Here is a 27,228-nt window from a genome sequence, read left to right as displayed (position 1 = left end):
CTTGTGGTTCTGGAGAGCCTGGAGAGTTGACACTGAGAGCAGAGACCAGAGGGGTGCTCGGGGTCCCCACTGTCCCTCCCATCTGCTCCCCAGACATGCAGACACAAGACAGAAGCCTGGTGGGACATGGCAAGGCTGCTCCATGCCAAGGAAAGGAGTGAAAGGCAGCAGGTTTTGGATGGGCTCCACAGGCATCACAGCCATGCCAGAGACAGAGACGTGTGATTCCCTCCGTAGGCACTTGATCCTTCAATCCCAGGTGCCCCTGCTCTGCCTGTGAAGCTTTGAAGGCACACATTGGCTGCAAGGGGTCTCACAAACTCCCTCTGGGATTGCAGGGGGGCTGAGGGAGCCCAGCACCGTGTGGATGGGATGGGGTTTGGTCCCAGTCTCCAACTGGCTCAGCTCGTTGGTGCGTGGCTGGGCTTGATCCTCCTGGCTGTGACAGCAGGGCTGCTATTCAGATGGTCATTCCCAGCCCAGATTCCCTTTGATCCAAGTGGTGAGCATGTTGTCAGCTGTTAATCTTCCCTGGAAGCCATCTGAGGTGGCAGGAGCCAGTCAGGAGCCTCAGGAGAGCAGGGACTCAGGGCTGGGGGGCTGCAGCAGGGGCTTGGCAGCAATTTGGGACTGGGAAGAGGCAGCCAAGCACGGACAGGGCAAGTGGAGTAGGCAGCAAGATCTGCTCTGGGAACCAGAAGGAACCAGGATCAGATGAAACTGCTGTAGCTGGAAGTGCTGCTCCAGCTGAAAATAAATAGCAAGAGCAGCTGAAGGTTCCCTCCCAGGGCAAAACTCTGACTGCTGAGTGCAGGATGGAGCCTGGACTGCTCCATTCGCAGGGTTTGCTCTAATAAACACACACAGCCCTGCAGCAGAGGAGCTCCTCGAAGGCTTGGAGGTGTTTCCTTAAGGATTGATCCCTGCTCCTGCACCCTCAGTAATCCGCCCAAGCCTCCCTCCTCACCCTCTCTACACACTGCCTGGGTTGTAGCACAGCAGGTTGAACTCCAGGTTTTCATCCCAGTGCCGGAGGAGCACAAAGAGCTGCTGGGCTGCAGCTTTCACTGTGGCCAGGCTGGATCCCTCCGGGAAGTCCTGCCCGCTCAGCCACAGGCTGGCTTTGGCAGCCACCAGCTCCCACTCGATGAAGTAGGAAGCTGAGCTGTGCTCCAGCCAGGCCAAGGCCACCGCCGTGGCCCAGAGCATCCCCTCGGGCTCCGTCTGCTGCTGCAGCTCCGCGTGGAGGAGCAGTGCCTGCACCTCGGAGCCGTCTGTCTCCGAGCCCTGGCCACTGTCAGGTTCCCACTCGGCCGAGCCCAGCGTGCTCTCCGGGGAGGAGAAGCGGCGGATGGTGATGGCCGGAGGGGACAGATCCTTCTCAGCTGTCAGGGCTCTGGAGATGCTCTCCACCGCGCTGCCCGAGGAGTGCCGGAGGCGCCCGGTGTCCTCCGTGTGGCTGCCGGGGCCTTCCAGCACCGCACCCCGAGCGCTGTCTCTGCTGGTGGGACTCTTCCCGTGCCCATTGGGGACCAGGAGCTGCTGGCTGGAGCCGAAGTTTTTGTGCTCCGTGGGGGGACTGGTCTTCTTGGTGTTGTAGGAGCTGGAGGGGCTGAGGGACAGTCGGTGGCAGGCGAAGGGCGACGTCCACTTCAGCTTCTCCATGGGGATGTTGATGGCGTTGCAGAAGGCCGAGTTCAGGAGAAAGGCACCACAGGCCAGCTGCAGGGACACCTGCAAGGGATGGTGGGCACACAGGGAAGCTCTGAGGCACCAACCACTTGTGGGAAGTTCAGGGAAAAGGTGTGGATGGGTGGAGCAGCTCTCCGTCTTTGAGCAGACCACTGGACATGGTTGTCAGAGACAGCAAGAGGAAAGATCCAGGGGCAAGATCCATAAAGATCCTCCCTCTGCTCCCCTGCAATGACTATGCAACCCCAACAAGGCCCAGGAAGGAGCTGCTCACCAGGGGAAGGTAGTTCATGCTCTCATTGTCACCCTCAGAGCTGGCTTTGCTCCCTCTGTTCGGAGATTTACTCATGAACCCTTTGGCAGCTCGAACCAGCAGCCTGGTTTTGTTGAGGGTCAGCCTGAGGAGGATAAAAAGGTGACTGTAACCTCCATGCTCCTCCTGATTCCCACCCTCTCCTCCAAAAGCCCTCCCCAGTCCCCAGGCACTGGCATCACGCTGGGTCCCAGCTCTGGCTGCTGTCCCTGGACGTCCTTTCTCTCTCCCCCTCACTTGTGTTCACTTCAGAGCCAGGGAGGTAAAAGGCACCTGCTAAGGTTGAGCTGGTCCATACCTGGCAGCAAAAAGCCTCTCGATGGATTTTTGGGCTTGTGCAGAGGAAGCAGACATGCTCTGGAGTGGCCCTGGGAAGAAACAGAGCTGGGGGTAAATGATGTGCTACAGGAGGGGGAAAGGGAGCACAGTGTGCTGGGACATGGGCAGGCTTGTCCATCTGCTCAGTCTTTGGCAAAATCCTTCCTCTCCCCTTGCCTCATTTTTCCTGTGTGGATAATAAAACTCCCACATCTCTTAAAAATGAGCCTGGGGGAGATTTATACCAACAGTTGCATCAGGTTCCATCCTCTGTACCCCAAAAAGAGTCAGGTCTTGCGTTCACAAGCCTAAATAGGTCGTAAAGTTTTATAAACCCCCCCAAAACTCAGCAAAATATTTGGTCAAGAGCCCAAATATCCAAGAGGACTTGATGCAGCTGCACCCTGGCAAGTGCCACCAGCTCTTTTCCTACCTTCAGGGAGACGGCAACGCTCCCAGGCAGAGGAGGGAGGGGTGCTGGAGGGGGACAGGCTGCTCTCCTCAGCATCTGGAATGGAGGAACCCCATCAGGAACACCACCCAGCTGAAACCCCTGTCGTGCACTGCTGCCCTCCCTCCCCACGGCATCATCGGGGCAACGAGCCTCATCAGGGCCACGGTAACTCAGCTGCAGCTCTGACAGTGCCAGACAAGGTCCAATCCAACTCGTCTTCATTAGTGGAGGATTTGGTGACAAGCAAGCGTCTCACATCCCCTTGCCTCTAATTACACCCGTTTCATCCCCCGTGTTATCTCTGTTACGGCTGCCAATTAACTTCCAAGGATTGTCAGCAGCATGACCTGTGATTTCAGGGTTTCAGGGTAAATTGAAGCTTCTTCCCCATTTAAGGAGATGAGCTCCAGCCAGACACGTGTCTGGTGAGCAACGCATCCGAAGAAGAAGGCAGAATTAAAAAAAGACCAGAGATGCTCCAAACCGCTGAGATCTGTAACACCAGGAAGGAGACAAAACCCCAGGGAATCTTACTCGTGCTGTAAAATCTATTGTCTCCATTCTGGCCACAAGCTGACTGGGGACGTCCAGGGGAAAGGCCACGATGCCTTCTGTTTCCTGAGCTCAGGCTCCTCTGGTTGCCTTGCTTGGATGCTGCCCCTTGGCACGAGAGAAGGGAATGGCCAGGGTTAGAGAGGGACTGGCACACACACAATGGCAACAAAACCCGCAGGGTGATGCGTTTGGTCAGGAACTGTAGTGACAGGACAAGGGGGAATGGCTTCAAACCAACAGAGAGCAGGTTTAGATTAGGTATTAGGAAGGAATTCCTCCCTGTGAGGGTGGGGAGGCCCTGGCACAGGTTGCCCAGAGAAGCTGTGGCTGCCCCATCCCTGGAAGTGTCCAAGGCCAGGTTGGACAGGGCTTGGAGCCACCTGGGCTAGTGGGAGATGTCCCTGCCCATGGCAGGGAGTGGAACTGATGATCTTCAAGGTCCTTTCCAACCAAACCATTCTGTGATTCTCTGGGCATCTTTGGGCATCCAGGCCTAAGAGTGGACCTTTTCCCTGGCTATGGGAAGAGGCTCTTACCACCAAGAGCTCAGCCATGGGCTCGGGTATGTAGCCTGGTGCAGCACTGAGCTGTGGCTTCACAGGGTTTACCCTGAGCCAGGTTTCTCAGTGACACTCTCCCTCCCAGGAGGTTTCACAGCACGTTACCTGTGTGGGTGTACTGGACCAGGGTGGGTAGGTAGGAGTTCGTGCTCAGATCCACTGGCACAAAGGCCGTGTACTTGCTGATGACATTACAGGCCTTGCTGGTGTGGACAGCGTTGAGCTGGTAGCGCCGCCCGGACCCTGCCAGGGAGGGACACCAGGCTCAGAGTCCAGGCCACACCTTGAACCCAGCCCCCAGACCCAGCAGAGACTGTATCCCTGTACTGCTCTAAACTCTGCCTAAAATGCTTCTTCTGCTCTTATTTTACATGCCCAGATACAATTCATGGAGGAGAAGTTTGACAAGACCCAGGGACGTGCAGCCCAGAGCACTGATGTGTGGCTGCTGCTGGATCCTCACAGTTTGATGCCTCCTCCCAGCTCCAAGTGACCAGCTCCTTAAAAATAACCATGCTACCTGATGCATGAAGCAGAGGAATCATAGAATCATGGAATATACTGAGTTGGAAGGGACCCACAAGGATCACTGAGCCCTGCTCCTGAGGAGTGTGAAGGAGCACAAGCTCAGGCACGCTGATGTGCAGAAGCAGGAGAAAAACACAAGGCAGCCTGGAGGGAGCTATCATTTGGGAACTGTGTGAGACATTCCCTAATATTTCACCACTTCCAGCTCTTGCTTTAATTCCAGAGGCTCCTGAGGCTGCTGGAAAGCCCCCCAAATGGCGGGCAGGGTGTGCCTGCAGCCAGCAGTGTGTTACCGTGCTCGATTTCACACTCCTTCTCGGCGAGCTGCTCGAAGTCCCGGATGAGCGACTTGGCTGCCAGGTGGTGGAAGGTCTCACTCCACAGGTCTGTGTCCCCATTCCCCTGGCTCTCCCGCTCCCGGAAGAGAGGGCGGATATCAAAGGGAACTTCCCACTGCACGGGCTCGTTGTTCCTCAGCCCCTTCACCACCGCCTTGCAGAGGGTCCTGGGGGAGCGCGGGGAGCCGCAGGCAGCGCCGATATCCAGGTCCTGTGGCTCCCATTCGGAGGAGGTCTCCGTCTCGAACGGGAGGGATGGATGCTGGGCAGACTCTGCGGAGAGGGGAGAGGCAGATCATTAATCACATCCCCGGGAGCTGAATTCCCCACCGCCACCAGGAAACCATAATTAATCCTCCCTAATTTTCACCCGGTGGCAACGCCAGTCCTTCTGCTCCGCCAGTTACCCGGGTCCCCGGGGCTCCGGCTGTCCGACGAGGACCGCAGGCTCCCACTGGCATCAAGTGCTTCCACGCCCCTTCCTGGAGTCTGCTGCAGCCCATCCAGCACTGGCGGGGAGTTGGTGTCGTGGCAGAAGGACACACGGCCGTGGTGGAGCAGGGATGGGCGCCTGGCACCTGTGCCACGGATCCTGGTGGCAGAGCCATGAGGGCTGGCTGGGAAGGGCTGAGAGCAGAGCAGATGTTAGGGCTGGATCAGCTGCAGCTGATGGCAGGACCTGCTCTGTTCTCTCTGATCCCTGGCACGGACATGTTCTGTCCTCCCTGGTCCTTGCATGGACCTGCTCTGTCCCTTCTGATCCCACCTGCTCCCTGCCCGACCCCAGCGTGGGATGCAATCCTGCACACACAACAGGTCCTTCCCTCTCTGCCCACCCCTGGCTGGAATTCGTGCCCAGAGCCCTCCATCAGACCTGCAGTGTGTCCGTCCCCAAGGGACCCTGGCCCCAGGGGCTCCTTCCCCAGACATGCAGAAGGTGAAATATGATTTTCATCCCTCCAGACATTTTAATGACTTCACTTGGGAACCAAAGGAAAGAAGAGAGACAGAAAGATCAAGGACCAGTTGCTTAGTAACGAAAGGAGAGAGGAGCAGGGGATGGGAGAAGGGAATTTTTATCTTTTTTTTTTTTTTTAATGAGTCTATTTCTCCACTTTCAGGAGACATGAATTCCCCACTCCAGCACCTCTGGTGTCACATCCCACACAGATGTTCCCCTCTGCAAGCTCTGGGTTTTATCCTTGTTCCCAGAGCTGTGGGAAGGTCCCCTAAAACTGACAGACTCTCTATTTTCCTAGCACAACCCCAGTGATGGACAGAGATGGCAGAAAGTGGTGGACCTCCATGCTGGATGAAAGAATATTTTCTCTGGATGATACATGACCTCCATCACCACATAATTTTTGGTACTCTATAAGTCTACCAGCAAAAATGGGAGGCTAACAGCTCCAGGAGCTACTTACCAAGCTAAATATTGAGATATTTAAAAGCAAACTGCTCAAAGAAGCCCCTGCCAGACCCTTTCCATTCAAAACCTGCTCCTTCTCCTGCCTGAGCTCTCCTCCCAGCCAGAGGAGGCCAGCTGGGAATAGAGCTGGGGGTTTAGGCTGCCCATTGCTGGCACTGACCTTTCCTTCCCAGCACGGTGCGTGTGGAGACGAGCTGAGGGCTTGCCTTCACACCCCCGAAAATGTCAAGCCCTGGCAGCAGGACCGGGAGCTGGGAGAGCTGCTGGGAGCCCTGGCAGCAGGAGGGAGAGCAAAAGCAGGCTGCATTTAATGAAGAGCAGGATGGATGCTGTTAACCACTTACTGCCCTCCAGAAGGGAGTCGTTTCCATCCCTGCCCTCGCACTGAGCATCCCATGAGCAGGAGGATGCTCTGTGGACCTTTCCAGTACAGGGAAGGTTACTGGTACCCCTAAAACCTACCACTGCTCACGTTCACCACCCTCCCTGCTGCAGCTGGAAGGCAGAGGTCTCATCCCTCCCTGTGGAGCACTGGCCCTGCTTCACCCCCTTCACCCCCTGATCTCACCTCCCACCCCTCTCCCAACGATCTCTAACCCGCAGCATAAGGGAAGAGAAAGCCCCAAACATCCCTCCTTCTGAGTTTCCATGGGAACTAAAGTGCTGCTGGTCTTTCCAGCCCTGCAGATGCTGATTGCAGAGCAGAGCATCCCAGTGATGCCAAGGATGGGAGAAAACCATCCCCACCCCTCCCATAGATCAGCTGTAAAATCTTCCCAAATTCCACCTGCTGTGGGCAGGGGACATAACCCTGTTCAGCAGATGTATCATAACACAGGTCCACATCTCACCCTAATGCTGCATAAGGCTGTGGATCCAGCTGGGAATCTGTTTTGGCACTGAGCTCCTTTTCCCTGCAAGGCACAGAAGTGCCACAGCCTTGCAGTGAGTTTGAATCCCAAATTGTAGGGAGATAAGAAGGAGCAGAGGAGCAGCAAGGTGAAGCACAGGCCACTCAGGGTGAGGGGAGAGGAATTTAGCAGGGCAAAGCTGGGCTCCCATGGGGAGGGACTGCTGTGGGATATCAGGATGGCACTCTGCTCTCTGCTTGGCTCGTTTCCCACGTGTTTGTGATATGCTGCACAACTGTATCTATTATCTATTATCTATATCTATATCTTAGGACTAGTGTGAGCCACACCCTTTCCCTGGCTCTGATAGTTTCCTGCTGCTCCTTGCTGGCTTCCACCTGCAGGTAAACCCTCTCCAGGGATCACCTACCTGGAAATCCACCTGCCAGGGGTCGGGGCTGACCTGCTGCAGGTCCTGCAGGTGGGTTTTCCGAAGGGGGTTTTTCACCAGGGCTGTGCTGGGATCACTGGCCGTGGGCACCTTCCTGCCAGGCTTGTGGTCAGCGATTTGGGTGGTGCTGTATGCTCGTCTCCTGGAGGAACCCTTCACGTCCATTCCTGAATGTGGGAGAGAGGATCAGCTCTGCTCCAGAGCGGGATCAGCCGGTGCCATCCCCCCCTTGGCTCATGGTGGGAGGCAGGGGGCCCACCCCAGGGTCCTCCCAGGACTGAGGGGGCCACACTCAGCCCTGCAAAGTTTTAATGAAACCACAAAAGGAAAAGGGAACACTCAAAATTCCTGCGGATGTTGAGAGAGCAGGTTGGGGAGGTTTCGTCTGAGCAGTTTTCAGACAGAAGAAGCCTGACTGCATTTCCCCAAGCCTCCCTGGAGAAGACAAAGGGCTTACTAATGAAATTTAATTAGTGCAGACATTCTCCTGTCAGAGCAAGAGTAAAATTTGCCTTGGAAAGACATGATTTCTCATTGCTTTTGACAAGTTTGAGGGGTTGCACAGCACAGCTCCTCTCAAAATATAAGGGAATAACATCCCGTGAGTAACAAAGGTTTCCCCAGCTGCTTTGTGCCAAATGCTGCTGACACAAACACCCACTCAAACCATGGTGGGGAGGGGGGACACCCTGGGGACAGGGCTTGGGATCCATTCCCCCCCTCTCCTGACTGGGAAGCTGTTTTGCAGGTGCAGGGATGCTCTAGCAGAGCTACCCACTTGCTCACTGCACTCCTTCACACACTGCTTGGGAAGCTTGTAAATAATTATGTGGTCAAAGCCAAAGCTTTGAAAATCCCCAGGGTACCCAGCTCTCCAGGGCTTCCCTTGATTTCCTGACAGGTTTGGATAAAACATCCAAACCAAACAGACTCGCTCAAGCCCCAGGAGATCTGTCATCCCTCCTGCAAACTCCTCTGGCTCTTTGTAGCTGAAGACACTTATTTATCAGGGAAGCAAATCGGGGAAGCAGCGACAGGAGCTTGATTAGGGAGACAGGGCCATCACACCCACGCGTGTACAGAGGGAACTCTGACCCGTGTCCATGTCCGACTCTCCCCCGGGATCTCTGCCCACCCCCGGGTGGTCGGGGGAGCGCTCGGCAGGGCAGGAGCCCTCCGAGTCTCTGGAGTGATTCCAGCTGTCCACATCTGCTCCCTCCTCCTGGGAGTGAAAGAAGACAGAGCTGCCCGACTCCTGGGAACGCATGGTGCTGTAACACCGCCGCTTGTCCTGTGGGAAAGCAGAGAGAGGGAACAGGTCCCACCAGCGCATCCATCAGCCAGATCCCAGCCCCTGGGCACCAGCACCCTTATCCACTACTGCTCCCCAAAGACTCATCCACCACCTCTCTTAAGGACAGAGTCAGGAAGAAGGAAACACCTCCTGGCCACGCACAGAGCTGAGACACTTGTGTACACAGACCCCAACACCCCTCACCTCCAGGGCAGCCCCACACTCCCAGGGCAGCCCCACACTCGTGGGACAGCCCCATGGACTCACGGATCTGGGGTTGGGGAGGTACAGGGAGGTATCACAGATGACGCCATAGCCAACCAAGTGGTCACCAGGGAAGAGGCAGCTGGTGCTGACAGGGGAAACCAAGACCTTGGTGCTCTCGGGGAAGACCCACTCCACGGACACATCGCTCAGGACCGGCGCCATCGCCTTCTTCAGTGACCTGATCATCTGAGGCAGGGAGCAGAGGGGAGAGGGGAAACAGGCAGCTGGATGCTGTGTGTGCCATGGTGCATGTGCTGTGTGCTGCAGGGAAGGGGAAGATTTCTTCAAACGAATCCATCAACTGATTCCTACCCTCTCCTGGCAGCCTGCTCCCTCTTACTCTACTCCATACCCCTCCCAGCACCCCCAGCCCCTCAGCATGGTTACACTTGGCAGTGCTGGTTAACGGTAGGACTAAATGATCTTACAGGTCTTTTCCTACCTAAATGACTTTGTGATTCCATGATTCTTTACCAGGGGTAGGTATTGATGGAACACGGGGCTCATCTTGCACACGCTGCCGGCTCAGAGCAAGGTGGGAGCTTGTGGCCAGAAGTATCTTGCAGCATCCCCTGCTCCCACCCAGCACCCAGGAAAAGCTGTTACCTTCACCTGTCCAAGCCCCATCCCTGTCCCAAGCCATGACATTCACACATAGAGTGACAGCACCAATCTTTTTGGAACAGCTCCTTGCTGGCACAAGGAGATCAGCAATGCTCTGCCAATCATACATGTGGAGAAGCCCAACATCCGTGAATAGCTCATGGACAAACCTATCAGGGAGCCATCCACATGAGTTTCTCTGCACACCAGGGGAAGTGAACACCAGATTTTGAGGCAGAACAGTTCGAATATTCCCTGTTGTTCCTTGTTTTTTTTTTCACAGGCTTGGGAAGACACACCAGGCTGTGCTTTATAAGGCCATTAATTGATGCCTCAGACTGCTGAAGGCACAGAGCTGCACAGCCTGCAAAGCTCTTATTAATAGCTCAATAAAAACCCTCTCTCTTCACTGTCTTTGCTTTTAATTTACATCAGAAATGTTGATGCCATTCTGTCTTACAGAGCTTTTTGTGTGCTCCAGGTTCCTGCAGACGTGGGGGTTGCTGAACTCCTCATTTTCAAATCACGAAGGCAGGAGCTGGCTTTTTGGAGATATTTAGGAGCTAAAGACCCAATTCCCTCTGGGTCTAGTCATGCAGCGGGTGACAAGCTGGGCACTGTGCTCTCACCGGGGGACAGAGCTGAATTCGAGGCACACGGGTTTACTCTTCACGGGGAGAGTGGAAATGAGCGGCTTTAAAGCCGGCTTAATGTGCAAAGCCATCGCAGCGCATTCCTTTCCCTCAAACCCCGGGTCCTTCTCGCCTGAGCAAAGCCGGGGCTGAGCCTGACTTCAAAACTAACTGGCTGCTTTGATGCCGGTCCCTCTGCCCTCGCCGGTGTCTGAGGCAGCAGCTGCCTTTGAAGCCAGAGCTGCTGTATCGCGGCTATCGCGTTTCCCCAGCCCCACGCTGAGGGTAAACACACCCTCCCACTCCCTCCGACAGCCGGAGATGGAGATGCTCCTTCATCCCCTCCCGCCTCGCCCACCTGCTGCCGGGGGGGGAGGTGGAAAGGCAGCACCAGGGATGGGGAATAAACCCGCTGGGAGCCGTGGCCTCCCCCTCGCTGAACCAGAGCATCTTTAGAGCCTCCAGGGCGGTCCCTGGGGAGGGAGGGGCTGTACCTTGGGCTGCAGCCTCTCTCCCTCCGCCAGGAACTCGGCAGTGCCCCTGGACACGGCAGCCAGACCCCGGACCAGCCTCCTGCAGGCGTTTGGCCCGATGCCGAAGCTGTAGCACCTGCAAAGGGAGGGGGAGAATCAAAATCCAGGGGACAGGTCATTTCCCCCAGCCCCACGCAGCTCATCCACTCCCTGCAGGCAGAAGATCCCCCCGGATCCCACTGTTATGGCCAGAGGAAATCAAACCAGCTCCTCTTAGAGGTGGCTGGCAGGAGGGTGAGAAACCTTCCAGTGCCTAAAGGAACTCCAAAAGAGCTGCAGAGGGACTTTGGATGAGGGCCTGGAGTGACTAGGAAAGGGGGAATGGCTTCAGACTGACAGAGGACAGGGTTAGGTGGGATATTGGGAAGGAGTTCTTCCCTGTGAGGGTGGTGAAGCTGTGACTGCCCTGTCCCTGGAAGTGTTCAAGGCCAGGTTGGACAGGGCTTGGAGTAACCTGGTCTGGTGGAAGGTGTCCCTGCCCATGGCAGGGAGTGGAAGGAGATGAGGTTTAAGGTCCTTTCCCACCCAAACCATTCTGGGATTCTATGAACCACCAGCCCCCTCCTCTCAGCAGACCTCAAACCCCTTCCCCAAAGACCAGCCTTCAGCAGTGACACTCAGGGACCCCGAGCCCTGCCCTCCTTTCAAACACAAACAAGCTGCTTTGCTGCCAGTTCACCTCTTTTCCCTGCTGCCTGTGGTCAATAGCACTAAAGATCCAGTAATTATCTCTGCTCACAATTACAATAAACGTTTTCTCAAGGAAGGAGGAGCTGCTCCCCTGACTCCCAGCTCTGGGAATCAGGATTTGTTTTGGGCTGAAGGCTGGAAGTTGAGCTGCAGTCCAGGCAGGAATGGCAGTGCCTGGTGGGGATGGATGTGGCAGGAAGCCAGAAGGATGGGGATGGGTGGGATGTGGCATTTGGTCAGGGCAGTGGATCACTGAGAGAGAAACCACCTTCAGCAGCAAATTGCATCCACACGAGGGGCTTTTCTCTCAGGGGTTTTTAATCCTCAGCTGGCTGCAAATCCTAGGCCAGCCTCATACCCCTCTCAGATAAGGCTCTGATTTTCTTTTGAGATGGGCCATGCACATGATCCTGCCTTCCAGGGTCACCTGAGACCACACTCTAACGCTGATCACATTTATCTCACGCCTCTGTAAGAGCGAGGAATGGGATGCCCTGTACAGCTGGGAAGCAATTAGACCTCCATGTAACTAAAAACCCACAGAGCAGCTTCCCTGCTAAGCTGTGAAGTCTGAGGGATGGAAGAGGAATGAGGATTTCTTACATTTTTCTTACGTTTTGTGTCCCTTAAAGAAGCAGAGAGAAACCAGAACAGCCTGTGATCAGGGCTGGGAAGCCAGGCTGGGAGCTCGAGGCACAAATTAGCTGCTTTTTACATTGCTCCCTTTCAGCATATTCAATTCTGCACAGCCCCATCCTGGAAGCAGCTGGGGCCAGCCCCAGATGTGCTTTAAAAAAAAAAAATTAAAACCAAAAAAAGGCAAGGAAGATTGTTGGCATGTCAATCTCTCCTAGCAGGAAGCATCAGACAAGAGCTGTGAAGTTGTCAGCTCAATTATCCTGCTTTTGATTGTTTAAAAAGCATCTGAACTTCTGGGATCTGTTCCAAACCCTTTGAGGTTCTCCCATGGCTCACAGCAGCAATCTCTCCTGCCTGTGCCTCTGAAGTGGGGACGTGTGTGAGATGGGGCTGTGTCCAAGGGGAAGCACATCCCTCCCTGTGCCGGGATTTTGGCCCCACAGGGGTGATCCCTCTGTACCTGGTGGAGCAGGAGTGGTTCCTCAGCAGCTCCAGAACCTTCCCCGTGTTGCTGATGGCCCCGTCCGTCAGCAGGAAGAGCAGTCGGGGGTGGCCCCTGTGGATGGGCTGACGGATGACCCACTTCAGAGGGGACAAGATGTTGGTGCTGCCCATATCAGCACGGATTCTCCTGATGCTCTTGCAGGCCAGGGCCAGGCTCTCCTGCCCAAAGGAGCAGTGGAATTGTCAGCAGCAGCTCCCTCCGAGCACCAAGGAGCACCTCTGCTGTGGAGACAGGCTGAGGGAGTTGGACTGGGGAAGACAAGGCTCTGGGGAGAATTCAGAGCCCCTTCCAGTACCTAAAGAGGCTTCAAGAGAGCTGGAGAGGGACCTTTAACAAGGGCATGTAGTGACAGAACAAGGGGGAATGGCCTTAAGCTGAAGAAGGGTAGGTTTGGATTAGGAAGAAATTCTTCCCTGGGAGGGTGGTGAGGGTCTGGCACAGGTTGCTCAGAGGAGCTGTGGCTGCCCCATCCCTGGAAGTGTCCAAGACCAGGCTGGACAGGGCTTGGAGCAACCTGGGATAGTGGAAGGTGTCCCTGCCCATGGCAGGGGGTGGGATGAGATGGGCTTTAAGATCCCATCCAACCTATACCAGTCTGTGATTCTGTGAAATGTGGGTTCACCCACCTCACAATAGGCCTGACTGGCAGGAAAGAGGGTCTTAAAGGTGGATCCAAACCCGATGATGTTGAAGAGACACGTTGGCATCAGGCTCTTGAGAATGACCAACAGGGCATCCTGCGGGGGGGAAAACAAACAGACATCTTCACCCCAGGACTCTCCCTGGCTGCCACAGCTTCACCAGTAAAAGCTCTGCCTGGAGCCATCCCACCTTATTCCCACCTGCATTTGCCAGAAAACCAACTGTTTCTTTCCCATGCACTGCAACGGGGACGCTGCTCTTTCCAAAGGCCCTGAATGGTATTTGGGACCCAAAGCGGTGAGGAAAATGGGGAGTCTTTGGGAAAAAAAAAAAAAAAAAAAAAAAAAAAGACCAACAAAGAGCTGAACAAATTTTTGTGTTTGTTTTTAAGGGATTCAATTTGTGCTGGCAACATGGTGCTGCAGCACCGAGCTGGTGGGTGAGAAGCAGAGTGTGAAATTGAGAAGTGCGACACGCAATGCATCTCAATGCCCAAACTTGCAGAAAATAAACAAACAGCTCCAAGTTACACAAAAGGAAAAGCCTCCCCCATCCCCAATTCTCTTGTATTCATAGCTGGCTTCAATTAAAATAGCTGGGAGACAACAGTTTAAAGCTATTTTCTTTACCAGAGGTGGTTATCTAACGGATCCTATTCCTGGGCTTTACATAAGGGAAGAGCAAATCGAATTGTCACAGACATTTGTGATGGTCATGGACAACTCCAGGACAGAGCTTTTGAGAGCAGCAACTGGGCAAGAGCTGCCCAAGATGCTCTTGAGCTTGGAGGAGCAATTATGTGTCAGGAGAGGAAGCCAATTTAAAGCAAAATGTTTATTTAAAGCAAAATGTAAAGCAGCAAAATGTAAAGCAAAGCGTTCAAGAGCAGCTTGGTTCTTTTTAAATGCTGATCAAGGCAGACTCCTGCCAGTCTGCCGAGGGCAGCAGAAACCCTAGAGCCAGTCCCAGGAGGAGCTGCCAAGGTCAAATGAGCAGGAACAGCCACCTTGTGTTGGCCTGTGCAGTGGCAAAGACCGAGTGACCACAGAGGGTACACAGAGAACCCGCATGAGACCATCAACCAGGGACGTGGTGCCAGGTCAGTCCAGCTCCCAGCTCCTGCAAGACTCAGCACGGCAGAGCTGGAGCACTGAAAATCAGGGAAACACAAGAACAGGGCTGCCCTTTAACAAGCTCTGGAGTGCTTTAATCCAAGCTGTTATCTCAAACCTACGAGGGTGTATTTATACCGCTGCTCCCAGATGGCTCCTGGGATGCTGGCTCTTCCAGATCTCAACGCTGACACCCCATCTTGGAACTAATTACAAGGGAAAAAAATACAAATTTCCAAATGTTTCTGTTAAAGCACTTCCCAAAGCGGGCAACCAATGCCTGGTTGCTGTTTCAGCAACCAGGAAGATTTATTGCTTCTTATGGTAAATATTGATCTTGATCCTGTTGCACTCAATATCTATATGGTAACTCAATAAGGAGGGATGTTTGCTTCCAGAAAAGTCAATTCCCAGTTATTAGTGTAGTTTTGCCAGCAAGCTCGATGTACCATCACAGCCTGGCTCTTCTCCCTGGCTGCATCAGGATGGGAAAGGGACTGGTTGCAGGGAATTTAAGCCTCTGAACTTTCCACCCCAGCTGCTTTGGCCAGATGCCCTCCTGCTCCACTTGAGCCATCCCATCCCTTTGTGCATCCCTGTGGCTGCACAGCTCCAAGCCCTGTCACCTCACTCATCCAGCCATCTGAGGATGATGCAGAAGTTTCCATCAAGCAAAACCCACCCAAACCCACTAAGAAGAGCCCTTCCTGCGAGGGACTTTTGTTTGCAAGTGACAAACAAGGATGGGAGACTCAAAAGAAGGACAGTGGGTTTCTCCCTTGAGGCATCTCCTCTGAAATTTCCGCTATCTCCAACAAAATATATTTTCTTTTTCCTGTTTTTACAGCACTTCTGCAATGGGAGTCCCAGCTCAGGACCTCCAGGAGAAGGGGTCTGTCCCTGCAAGGGTCTCCATCCCCATGGGACAAACCAGCTTTCATGGAGTCTGCAGAGACTGTGGTGCCCTAACCCAGCCGTGCTGTGAGCTGGAAAGTAAAAATCTGGCGTGGGGCAGAGATTCCCAGATTCCTAAAGGTCCTGAGGGAAGGGGGTACAACTCAGAGATATCCTGATCCCTTTGGGAACAGCCTCCCTATCCCAGGGGACCTGCCACAGCCGTCCTCAGGCTCCCCAGCATCCCAGTCCTTGTTGCCGGAGGTGTCTGTCCTCCAGCAGTTCCCATGGAAACCAGAGACAGATGGGAAAGGAGATGTGTTAAAAGATGGACAAGCTCAAGAAGTGGGTCTGTGTGAAGCTCATGAGGTTCAACAGACCAAGTGCATGGTCCTGCACTGGGGTTGGTGCGGGATAAAGGGTCACATCTGACAGGGGAACCTCAGACCCACAAAACATCTTGACAAAGCCTTTCTCCAGGCCCCTTTTTATCCAGAGGTCTCAGCACATCTCCCATAACCCTCCGCCAGGCTGCTGCTGTTGATTTGTGTTTGGAAAAGGGATGTTTCGTGGGGTGCAAGAGGTGCCCCTCAGCAAAACATCTCCTAACGCATGGTCAGCACATCGCTCCCCTTGGAGCACCCTGGAGGGTTGTCCCCTAGACAGAAATCACCCAAAGCCCTCCTGGAGACAGGGAGAACTGGAGAAGGGATGCACAAAACACGCCAGAGGGAAAGAAAACAACTTTGCATTTGATGTGCTGATAGGAAGATGAGGAAGAGAACAGGAGAATGAGCTTCGCTGCAGGTACCTAACAAGCCCCATGGTTGAGATGACTAAAGCTACAGCGTATAATTACCCCCCATCCCCTCATAATGAGCACTCCTCAGCACTCAGCACCCCCACTGCTCTCTAAAATTCATCCTTTGTTGACGTGCAGGTGCTTCCCCTCCCACAGGTACCTTGACACGGTTGATGTTCCCGCTGCTCATGCTCCTGCTCCGGTCTATGAGGAAGATAAACTCGCCTTGGGCACTCTGAAGGCCTGGCTGAACAGTCCTCAAGTCAGGGCAGAAGTTGAGCATGATGATGGGGTGGTGGGGGATGTCCTTGTTCAGCCGCTTCCTGATGATTTCTGTCTGCAAGAAAGAAGGACAAAGATCAAGAGGTTGATTTTTCTGCCCCATTTCACTTGCACTAGAATCAGAGTAGGGCTGTGTGCCTGAAAATATAAGTGTGTGGCCTTCTGCAGGCCAGAATCTGCTTGTTCTGGCCTCAGAGGTGACAACACCAAGGCTCAGGGTGCACTGAAGTTGTTCTGTTCATACCTCCAGGGGAGCTGCTCCGTGGGTAAATGGAATTCCTGCCCCCTCAGTCACACATTGCTCAGGGGACAACAGCTGGCAGAAAAAGCCTAAATCAGGGCCCATGGCACGTACAAAAGCATTCACCATCCCTGGAAATGTTCAAAGCCAGGTTGGACAGGGCTTGGAGCAATGTGGTCTGGTGGAAGTTGTCTTTGCCCATGGTGGTGGGGGTGGAATGGGATTGTCTTTAAGGTCCCTTTCCACCCAAACCATTCTGGAATTCTACGGAGCAGCTGCACGCTCGGATGAGAACCTGGAGGAGAAATCAAAAGACCTGGCCCTACACAGCACCTTGCAAAACCAACTCTGCAAACATTTCATTAGATCCTTCCCGAAAACCTGGTTCATTAGCACAGCCTCGCATCCCACCGAGGCACACCGGAGTTTTCCTCCATGGTCACTCACTAATGAAGCAAGAGATACAGCCCTCGGTGTGCTGTGTTCACTGCTTCAGTTCATTCCTGCTGCCTCTGGTTTGCTGCTTTTTCTGCCCAGCTCTTTTATCACTTTTCTTTGTAGGGATTGAAAGGCTTTGGAGAGTCAAACCGGTCATTGTGGCCACCGTTCAATGGAACCCGCGTGATCTGTCTCTGCACTGCACACAGCTCTAATGGCTCTGCATTTTCCCTCTTTCTGTTTCAAGTATTCATTACAAATGGGATGAAATTAAACTGGTGAAAACCTCTTGTGATGGGTTTATGGTGTGCTATTACATGTGTATCAAGCTGTCGTGGGTTCACGGCCTCAGCTGCTCTCGAGGGAGCTCGGCCACCCCACGTCACCCCAGCTGTGGCCCTTCATCCCTGGGTCTGAGGGTGGAAACACGCTCCACAACAACAGCTCAATCCTCAGCTTTTTTTTATTTGCCTGTTTTCTCCTCTTTCTGACTGCTCTTCTCATTGATTTCACCGGCAGTAAATCAGACCCCAGATAACCAGGCTTGTTTTCCCTGGCCGTGAGTCATATTCCTCGATCTATGACCCAACGACCCGCCTTTATTTTATGTAACTCACTAACTCAAGAGTCCCTGTGGATCAACACTTGCAAGAGCTCTGCTTTCAGCTCTGCTGCCCCAGTGCTCTGACCCTGTGAAAAGACGGGTCTCACTCACAGGAACAAGCACCTCGCTGCCACCTCAGCTCTCGCTCGTCCTCTCATGCTTTGGAGTATAAATTAATCAGACATGGGGAAATCAAAGAGCTTTTTCTATCCTCATTTTCCTTCAGCCATATGTCATCATTCCTGGTTTATCACATTTCAGACCAAGGGTAGCCTTGCTGCCTTTGTCCAAGGGCTGAATTGTGGTCCTAACCTACCTACAGCACTCCCTCCGATGCTCTTGGAGATCCATGACATAAAATCCTTGTGTGCTTGGGCTAAGCCCATATTCTGGGATTTCTCACTGACTTTGGAGGGAATTTAACAGGCAAACTTTCAGAAAACAGCTTCAGAGCTGCTACTACAAGTCAACCAGAAAGAAAACATCTCCTCCTCACCTCTCTTTTGTTCCCCTCCACCCATTATCCAATTACAGTAAACTAATCAGATCGTATTGAGGAGAGTTGATTCCAGTGTGCATCCATCCCCACCACCCTGCAGCTGACAGCATCCAAGCCTTTTGCATAACAAACCAGAGGAGGAAAATTAATTATCATTTACTGCTGAAATTTCTGGGCTAATTCAATTTAAGCTGAGAGGTGCCCAGTGTCCTGCTCTGAGCAGCAATTCCAGTCCATCATCCACTCCAGACATTTTGGGCATTTCCTCTGCTCCCTACAGTTGTTTCCCAGCCCTCTTGAGGAACAGATGGGTTTCCTGCAGGGAAATGATCCCCCCTTAGATAATTTGACGTGCTAAAGACAGAGGAATAATTAGGGAGCATCCAAGGCGTAGCGTGGGAGTTCCATCTCATTCCACACTCAACACAATTAGAGGAGCACACGCAGTCCCAGCCCTGTCAGAGGGAGTGGGGGGCAAAGGGAAGGAGAGGAAGGTTGACAGGTTTCTGGTGACAGAAGAAGTCACAGGAGCACAGGGAGCCATCCCTGCAGCAGGTCCAGGATTTCTGCCAAGCAGGGCCCAGGATCAGGCATATGGAGAAGGAGTTTAGGGAGAAATGAGCATCTCAGGGTGCACAGAGAGCTCTGGAGTGTGGAAAACAGGCGCTGACACCTTCAGCCCCGGGCTGTGGTCACACAAGCACAACCTGTGCCTTAGGGGAAGACGCCCACCCTGGAAATTCAGAGGGCCCTGAGCTGCTCCCAGACACGCTGAGGTTCTGGGCTGTCACTCATTCCTTCAGAACTGCTGGAAGACAAGGCACAAATCCCAGCGCAGATATTTTTCTCTTTGCTGCTCAGCAGAACAAAGAGAAGTTTCTCCTACCTTGTCTCCAGTTCAGCTCATTATTCCAAGCAAAATCACTTCTTTCTCTCTGACAGATATCCAGAAACAGTAAACATTTACTGAGCAATTAAAAGAATATTTTATTCTATGTCATTGCAATAATTATAATACCCTTAATGCTATCACAATGCACCTCTCTAATTATGCTATGCTAGACTAGCACTAATTATACACACAATAACCATCTCAGAGCTCCTTCCACACTCAGTTTATCAGCAGCACTGCTGAATTTTCCCCTCTTCCTTCACACAAGCCCCTCTCTGAAGGAGGATCTTGCAGAGCTTATAGGGACAGTGCAATATGTGGTGCTGGCAACAAGGAATCATTTGCTAGCTCAGCTCCAGTCCAGGGAAAGCCTCAGCTAACACCTGCAGCTTTTGTTTCTCACCTTTTTCTCGGCACTGGGGTCTTTCTTAGTGCCTTTAATGAAATCATTCTTCCCCTTCAGGTGTCGTTCGTACTCTGCAGGTGTCATGTCACCTTCTTCCATTAAGATGTGAGGCATGTGGGGCTCTGGAAATGCAAAGAATTGAGTGAAGAATAGCCTTGGCTAAACTTTGCTTTTGGCAGAGATGCAGCCTGGGAAAACAGCAATATCTTTGAGCTTGGGGAGCACTGAATACCTTGAGAGAGTCTGGAATTGCCTCCTAAAGAAGCCTAACCCTGACAATATTCACAAAACCAGTGCTAATCCAGCTGTGCCCAGAGCCACAGACGAGGATCCCAGGAAGGGGCAAGCCCAGCAGAGAGGAAGCAGAGCCCACCTACCGCTGGGATGGATGAGGATCTCCACGGGTCTGTCGAAGGTGTGTTTGTTGGCCCGGGTGATCACGATGCTCCTGGCGGAGCGAGCCGAGGGCTCGGCGTCTGCTCGGATCTCATGGGTGGGGCTCTCGACGCCTGCCCAGGAAAACCAAGGTGCCGTTGGGGTTTGAGGGTTGGGAGGACCAGGGAGAAGAGATGGCAAGGAGGCAGAGGACAGGAACCCATGTTGGCATCAGCCCTGTGCTGGTAAATCCACCTCAGCAGAGCTAACTTGTGAAAATAGATCCCACACTGAGGGGCAGTGAAGGAGGAAGAGTGTGGATGTTGCCTTGAGGAGGTGATAGCTCAGGATGGCACTGGTGTTCCTACCTGCCAGCAGGCACGGCCCCCGAATCTCCAGGTGGAAGCTGAACTCGTACTTGAAGGGGTTGGTGGCCTCACTCTCCAGCAGCTGAGCCAGGCAGAACCTGCTCCCTTGATCCGGGCTCCCTGATCCACAGTGGTGCTTGTCCCTGCCAGTGAGACGAGCCCAAATAAACCCTGTGAACAAGTTCTATCCCCCCAGGATAGAGGTTTGCCAGAGGAAGAGCTTGCAGCAGCTCTCCAGCCTCCCACAGTGACAACAAAGTCCTCCTTGGCCAGACCTGCATCCCCCTGGATCAGTCCCAGCCAGAGCCCACCCCGTGGTTTTCCGTACGTTTGGAGCTGGTGGCTGGAAGGGCTGCTGGCATTCTCCAGGCTGGGCTGGGGGACCCTGGGGACACACACAGCTGGCAGAAGGACCCTCACAGCCCCACTGGGCGTAGTCTGCAGCTCAGAGGAGGTGCTGATGAAGATGGAGATGCTTTCCAGGGGAGGAATCATGCCCAGGTTAGCCACAAAAACAATCCTCTCCAGGTCCTCATCCATCAGGATCCTTCCTGCACAGAGACAGGACCACACCATGAAGACATGGTGACACAAGAGTGGAAAACATTCCCCCCATCTCTGGATCAAACACCCGAAGCAGCCCCCACTGCACACATCAGCATTGGCTAAAGAGCCCCAGCTTTCTGCATCACTCCTTTGGCTGCCCAGAAGCAGCAGCGCTTTCCAAAACAGATAAGACTGACATTTCTGGCAAGGACACAAGCACCACAACAACTCAGCCTTTCACAAGGAGCCCCCTCAATGCCACAGCATATGCCAGCCAGCCGCCCCCTGCCACCACCTCCCCATTCCTCTTGCCATCCTTTTCTCCCCCACATTCCCTAAAACGCCCTCCACCTCCTCACCTCTTCCACTGGGGAGGCTGCAGCTGTCCAAGTAGGTGTCATCTATCTTGGCTTTGTCTTTGATCTGCACCGTCACCACGCGCCGGGACACGGTCGCCTCGAAGCCCACGACGGCCGTGCCCTCATCCAAGGGGAACACAAAGAGACCTGCCAGCCAGGAGGGGTTTTAGCAACACCAACCACTTCCCTGGACCCACCAGCCAGCACCCTCTTGGCACTTCCCAGGGATTTTTCACACCTGAAAAAATTGCGGTCTCGGACATAATACACTTGGTTGCTCTTCCCACCAGCACCTGAGACCCACCACTGCTACATGCCTGGCTCTAAAGTTCCCTTCTCAAGCTTTACTCCCTGAAACTTGCCTTCCAAAGCCTGGGGGTCTGGGTTGTGGTAGGTGAGCAGGGCTGTCATCCCGAAGGCGTAGCCGCTGACACAAGATGTCACCTCCGACGTGGTGAGGGGCAGCGGGGAGAGGGTCGCCCAGTTAATCAGCCCTGGCATCTTCCCGGGGCTCTGTCGGTGATGGTGGGGAGCTGGAGAGAGGTGGAAAGGTGAGAGTGAATGAGAAGCACCAAGTGCCCAAAATGTTTGTGTGCCACTGTCACCTCGTGTTGTTTTTTTAGCAATTCTGAGGACAGAAAGGTGAGTGACACCGGAGGGGACGAGACCTGGGCTTGGTGGCTCCACTAGGGGGATGGGGACAGAGCAAGACCTTGGTGGGAACACACATGGCAAACCCATTTCCCATATCCCTGCTGGCACAAGGGATCAAACCTGCCTGGCTGGAAACAAGTGGCTCCAGAGATCCACACTCGTGTATCTCCCCAGCTCTCAGACTGCTGGAGTCTGGGCAGAACAGATCAACATCCTTTTTTTATCCCTCTTGCTCCTCATTATCCATCCAAAATGACAACTTTCTCCGGGATGAGGCTAAGATCCTGAGAGTTTTCCTTTATCCTGTGGGAAGGAAGAGCAGGCAGGCAGAGCCAGGCATCCTCATCCTCGCTGCATTTCGGGGAGGTGCTGCCCCTCATCCACAGATCCTTCCTGCACAGGCTGACTCATCCCACGCTGTGCTCAGCCGAGACATTCAGATGCAAAGTGGCTCCTTCTGCCAATTACATTCCAACTCTTTTCCCCGAGCAGGTTTTCCTCTGTTCCAGCTCCTCTCCCCCAAGCCCGAGGGTTTTAAAGGAGACCTTTCAGGTGGCTTTCAGGGCCACATCCTGCTCCCCCGGGGCATCGGGAGAAGTTGCTAGGCAGCAGTTCTCCCCGGCCGGCTCTGCAGTGCTTTGTGCAGTGATTTACAAGGCCCAGGAGGAGCCAGAAGCACTGAAATACATCGGTTTCTCATTTCCTACCAGTCCTGCGTTATTAAAAACCACCTTTATATGCAAATGCCACGGAAGACGTGAGCAGCAGACATCAAGGCCACGAGCCCCACGAGCACTCGGGCAGGAAAACGGCATTAAGAGAGGAAAAAGGGGAGAGAGGTAGGGAGAGCAAGAAGGGCTGGCTGGGATGGGGGAGAGCAGCCAGGGAAACCGAGCAAAGAAAACAGCAGCAAGGATGGTGATGGAGGGCAGTAATCCCAAGGCACGCCTCTGAATCCCAGCCAACAACCTCTGCCATTCCCGATTTAATCCTCCCCTCCTGCTGCCTCGAGTGCTGCTCACGCCAGGGGCTGCCCAGGGAGGTCAGGGGATGCATCCATGGGGTGCATGAGGAGATGCAGGAGCGTGTCCAGCTTGGCTGTTCCAACACAGGAGCCCTGCCTGAGCCAGGGGAGCCCATTCCACACCGGGGTGCTCCAAGCTGTGCCAGCAGGGATGTTGTAAAGTCAGGAGCTGTCAAGGCTCCACCTGCTACAGGGTCCCCTCTCTGCAAGGTGTGGAGAGACCATGGGAAAATGATTAAATGCCAGGCGGGGCACTTAAGGAAGGGGGGGGGATTATTTTGCCTTAAGGAAGAAAGAAAGGAGGAAATAACAAGGTGAAGATGCTCTCTATCAGCTTGGCACAACAAGAATTCATTACGGGCTGCCTGAGGTGTGAATTTGGGCTCCAGGAGCTGTGATTTCAGCTCAGAAGCTCCCTTGGCTGCAGAGACTTAGGGCAGAGCTATGGTTGAGATCCAAGCCCCTCACCTGTGGGAGACTGGGGACATGGCTCCCATGGGAACCACTCTGCCAGCAGGGATTTCTGGGCCAGGACAAGCACTAAGGGATCCTTGGTGGGATGCAGAGCCCTGTGCCATGTCCTGTATAAAGCCAGCCAGGAGAGTTGCACCTTTCCCACAGATCCCAGGGGTCCAGAGGAGCCTGCAATTAGCCCTGCCTGCTGTGCCAGCCAAAAAAAACAGCCCTACAAGGACAGGGAGGGCTTGGGGGGCTCTTCTCAGTGAAAACCCTGTGGATGGGGATGTGGCCAGCACAGCCATGGGGCTGCTCTGCACACATCGTGTCACCAACGCCATCAAGTGACTGCAGCATGGAAAAGGAGAGTGGGGAGGCTGGAGTGGGGGAGAGCAGTCGGAGAGCTGGCATCTCTCTCCTGTTTCCCCCCAGGAGCCCCTCACCAGCCCCCCCAGCTGCTCTCCTTTGCTACTCCAGGACCTGCCCTGAGTCTCCATCCAGGTCCCAGGGCTGCACCTTCAGTACAGCAGCTGGCAGGACGCTGCATCCCAGAAATTACCACCAGCATCACGGCAGCACAGGGTATCCTTGCACCCACCCAGTCCTCAGGGTGCCCTCTCACTGCCACCAAACGTGCCCTGGGGCAGGCACGGGGCCATCCCACCCACCTGGTCCCAACCCACAGCCTCACACGGTGTCTGGCATCCCAGGGAAAAAGGGAAACCACTGGTAAGTACCTTCAGCCCCCCGAATACCCCACACCTGTAATCTCATCAGCTGGGGAGCAGCTCAGGGCTGGGGACAGACACTGTCCCACGCTCCAGATCTGGCACACCACCGGGACGCTACTGTGTTTCCCTTTCTTTTTTCCCTTCCTTCCTTTGTAAACACTCTTTCCATGACAATGCACTGCTCCTTCTGGCCACAGAGGAGGGAGCGACGCAGTAACGTGCTCACCCCACTCCAGGCAATTCCCTCGGCCAATTCCCGTGCCCGCCTGACGGGGAAGGTGCTGATGCTGCTCCGACGTCTGCGGACGGTGCCGGTGACGTGCAGAGGGCGCAGGGCTGGGATCTGGAGCACGGGCTCCAGCCCCTCCACACGGCTGCAGGTGCCTGTCCCAGCAGTGTGAGGCTGGGGCTGAATTTTAAAGGATTGCGTTGGCAAATGTGCCTGAAAAAGGGGGGCGATGCCTGGAGCGCTGCTCAGAGCTGCCCTGGGTGTCTGTCTGTGTCTCTGAGCACTGATGTGCCCTCAAAAAAATCTGTCTGAGCACGTGGAGTAAAGACAGAGGCAGAATAATGTTCCTCTGAGGTGTATTTTCAGGTATTGAATAGAAAAACAGAGCAAAGTGGGAGCACACAGCCTGGCTTCGGACAGGACCTGACTCCCAGTCACGCGTTGGGGTCCCGGCAGTGCCACACCACGGGGTCTGTGGCACCTACAGCTGACAACAGGACAGGGAGAGCCAAACCAGGAGCTGAAATGAAAGCCAACACAGCCCCACCTAGCCCTGCTGCCTGAAGGGCAGATGTCCAGGGGCAGCCCCCGCTGCTTTAGCCCCCCAAGACATGAAGAGCCATGTGAAGCCCAGCCCTGGTGCCACACGTTGCGACAGATGCAGTTTTGGGTTGCTGACTCGCTGCCCCGCCCTGCCCTAACCCCTGACCGGCCCCAAACGGGTTCCCTTGGAGACCACACCTCCAGGTCCGAGCCAGACCTGGGGCACATCCTCACTGCTCAGCGGGTGCCTGGTTTCCTCCAGCTGGGTAAAATATTCCTTCCTCTTCTTCTGTCTCAAGCAACACTGACATCCAGTGGCTGGCCAGGATGACAACAGCCGGAGTGCCCTGTGGAGATTTACAGGTGGACAGATCCGGACAAGGATGGTGACAAGGTGCCTGTTGCACCACAACCCTCCACCAGCATCCCTGGGCAATCCCCACGGGGAAGCAAATTCCCCCCTGTTTGCAAACCCGAGACAGGAGAAGCCCTGCACCTCCCAAACTTTCAGGGCTTTTAAGTAGAGTCACACTTGGGAATTTTCCCTGGTTTTCAAGGACAGCAGGGCTCAGAGAGAAGATGTGGGCATGCTGCTGAGGGACCCCTGACTTTACCTACCTGACCCACATCATCTGCAGGTCACGACTAAGACATACAGGACCCCTCCAGCTGCTTTCCCCCAAAGCACGAGGCTCAAACCTGGCCAGGGAACTGGGATCAACCCCCAGAACATCTCTAGGAAGCACCAGGACAAATGGTGTTTCCAAAGCATACACAGCACTGTCCTGTCTGGAAGAGCTAGGAATCCACAGTGGCAGACCTGTGGGAACTTCCCAGGAAAAGCTACAGGAGTTTTTCTCCCACCTCCAGTCTCCCCAAACCTCACACTGCAAGCGGGGTATCACACCTGATGGGGAAAGCAGAAAAACATCCAGTGCAGGCCCTGGAAGGGTGACAACGTGGCCCCCCACTGCCACAGAGGTGACAAAGGTTGCTGGGCAGAGACACACATCCCTTTGGGGTGTCCCCAAGGGCACCTCGAGGTCTTGGATATGGAGACTGGGGGAAGGTTGGGGAGCAGCTGCTCCTGCCAGCACCCAGTGAAAGCAACTGGGTCCTCGTTCCCAGGGTGGTGCAGTGCCAGGTTGGAACATGACTGACAGCCCTGGCAGGGACAGATTTTGGGATCTGCCAGTCATACCCCTGCCAGATGTCTTGACCACCAGCCTGGCCCCAGAGCTGTGTTTAAAGGATGTGGATTCACATCCCAAGCCCCTTTCTAGAGCTGTCAATCACTCATTTCTGACACAGGGTTTAGATAACCCCCACCTTGCCAGGCTTGCAGCTGGGGGAAGATCTCTGAGCTGAACCAGAGGGGGAGTGTGTTAGCCCAGACAACCCTCTGCAGGGCTAAAATTGCCAAACTCCATAATTGGAATGCGTCTGGATCCAAGGAGACACGTAGGGCCCTCAGGAGCAGCACAGCCCTTCCCCAGCCATCCCTGCCCTGCCATGCCCCAGCCAACGTGGCAGATACAAGCCAGGTCTTGCTGCTTTGACCCTTCCTGTTGAGATCAGCCCCCCTCACCCTGCCGAGGTCAGTCCTCCTTCCCCAAACAACGTGTCCACAGCCAGGATATCCCACCTGGCTGCCCAGGACAGCAAGAGCCTGTCACCCACAGCATCACACCCCCCCCCCCATCCATCCCTGTCCTCTGCCTGCAGGGAGATGGAGACAGTCACTACTGATGCCTGCACAATTTTGGGGAGGGATGAGATGCTCCGGGACTCACTATCCAGCTGGGAAAAGGCAAGGCTGGGAAGCAGCAGCTTTCAAAAAGTGTGGGCTTGTGCCTGCAGAAATATTATGACAGGGATCTCTTCAGTGAGCTGCTTTGTGCTGGGATCGTGCACAGCCTTGGGAAGTGACACACACACAGACACAGACACACACACGCACCTCACACCCACCCCTGCGGAGCTAAAAAGGTGCAGGAGCAAACGGAGAGTAGCCACTGCTTTTCTTACCTTTCCTGGGAGAGAGGAGGAGGAGGAAGGGAATGGGGGGGTTGGAGCAACTTCACCCACTCTTCCAGCCCCTCTGCGGCCGGGCTGGGGGGGGCAGGAGGGACAGGAGGAATCCTGAAGGCGACAGGCACGGCTGCGGAGCGCTTTTGTCTCTGGAAGACAGGGAGTGAGGGAGATGAGGAGAGAGGAAAAGGGAGGGAGAGGAGGGAGCGCCGGGGCTTGGGGTGGGGGAGCGCTGCACCACCAGCCACCTCGGCAACCGGTGGCATCACCCCCCCGGACCCTCCCCACCGGGTAGCGGGGCTGGGGGGACCAGGGGAGTCCAGGGCGGGTCTGGAGTGGGGGAGGAAGGGTCTTACCGAACGGGCTGCAGCAACATGTGCCCCGGCGGCGAGGAGCCGAGAGGGTGTCTGGCTCCCCAAGGGGGGCGGTTCTGGTTCCCCAGGGTGGC

The 27,228-nt window shown here is 54.6% G+C and overlaps 1 protein-coding gene across 2 annotated transcripts; it reads right to left on the bottom strand.

The window, feature by feature from the left end:
• Positions 1–41: 41 nt before the first annotated feature.
• On the bottom strand, positions 42–27,228 carry VWA5B1 (von Willebrand factor A domain containing 5B1). 2 transcript variants are annotated; one of them, XM_032709008.1, is made up of 23 exons: positions 27,137–27,228; positions 26,778–26,929; positions 21,475–21,645; positions 21,113–21,259; positions 20,536–20,758; positions 20,208–20,350; positions 19,842–19,973; positions 19,462–19,586; positions 16,263–16,439; positions 13,279–13,389; positions 12,608–12,810; positions 10,780–10,894; positions 9,051–9,311; positions 8,585–8,780; positions 7,469–7,656; positions 5,166–5,385; positions 4,714–5,031; positions 3,998–4,135; positions 3,312–3,437; positions 2,757–2,831; positions 2,304–2,373; positions 1,967–2,090; positions 42–1,734 (listed from the first exon to the last, which is right to left on the bottom strand). In XM_032709008.1, exons 3-23 carry the CDS (start codon positions 21,611–21,613, stop codon positions 973–975), a joined length of 3,993 nt encoding a protein of 1,330 aa, XP_032564899.1. In that variant the 5' UTR covers positions 21,614–21,645; positions 26,778–26,929; positions 27,137–27,228; the 3' UTR covers positions 42–972. The 2 variants fall into 2 exon arrangements, with proteins under 2 accessions (XP_032564899.1, XP_032564900.1); XM_032709009.1 differs by having other exon boundaries at positions 9,051–9,236.

The sequence above is a fragment of the Chiroxiphia lanceolata genome, chromosome 22 (assembly GCF_009829145.1).
Source record: "Chiroxiphia lanceolata isolate bChiLan1 chromosome 22, bChiLan1.pri, whole genome shotgun sequence".
Classification (NCBI taxonomy): Eukaryota; Metazoa; Chordata; class Aves; order Passeriformes; family Pipridae; genus Chiroxiphia; species Chiroxiphia lanceolata.
Note: the sequence above shows the minus strand (reverse complement) of the source record. Positions and strands in the feature narration are given on the sequence as shown.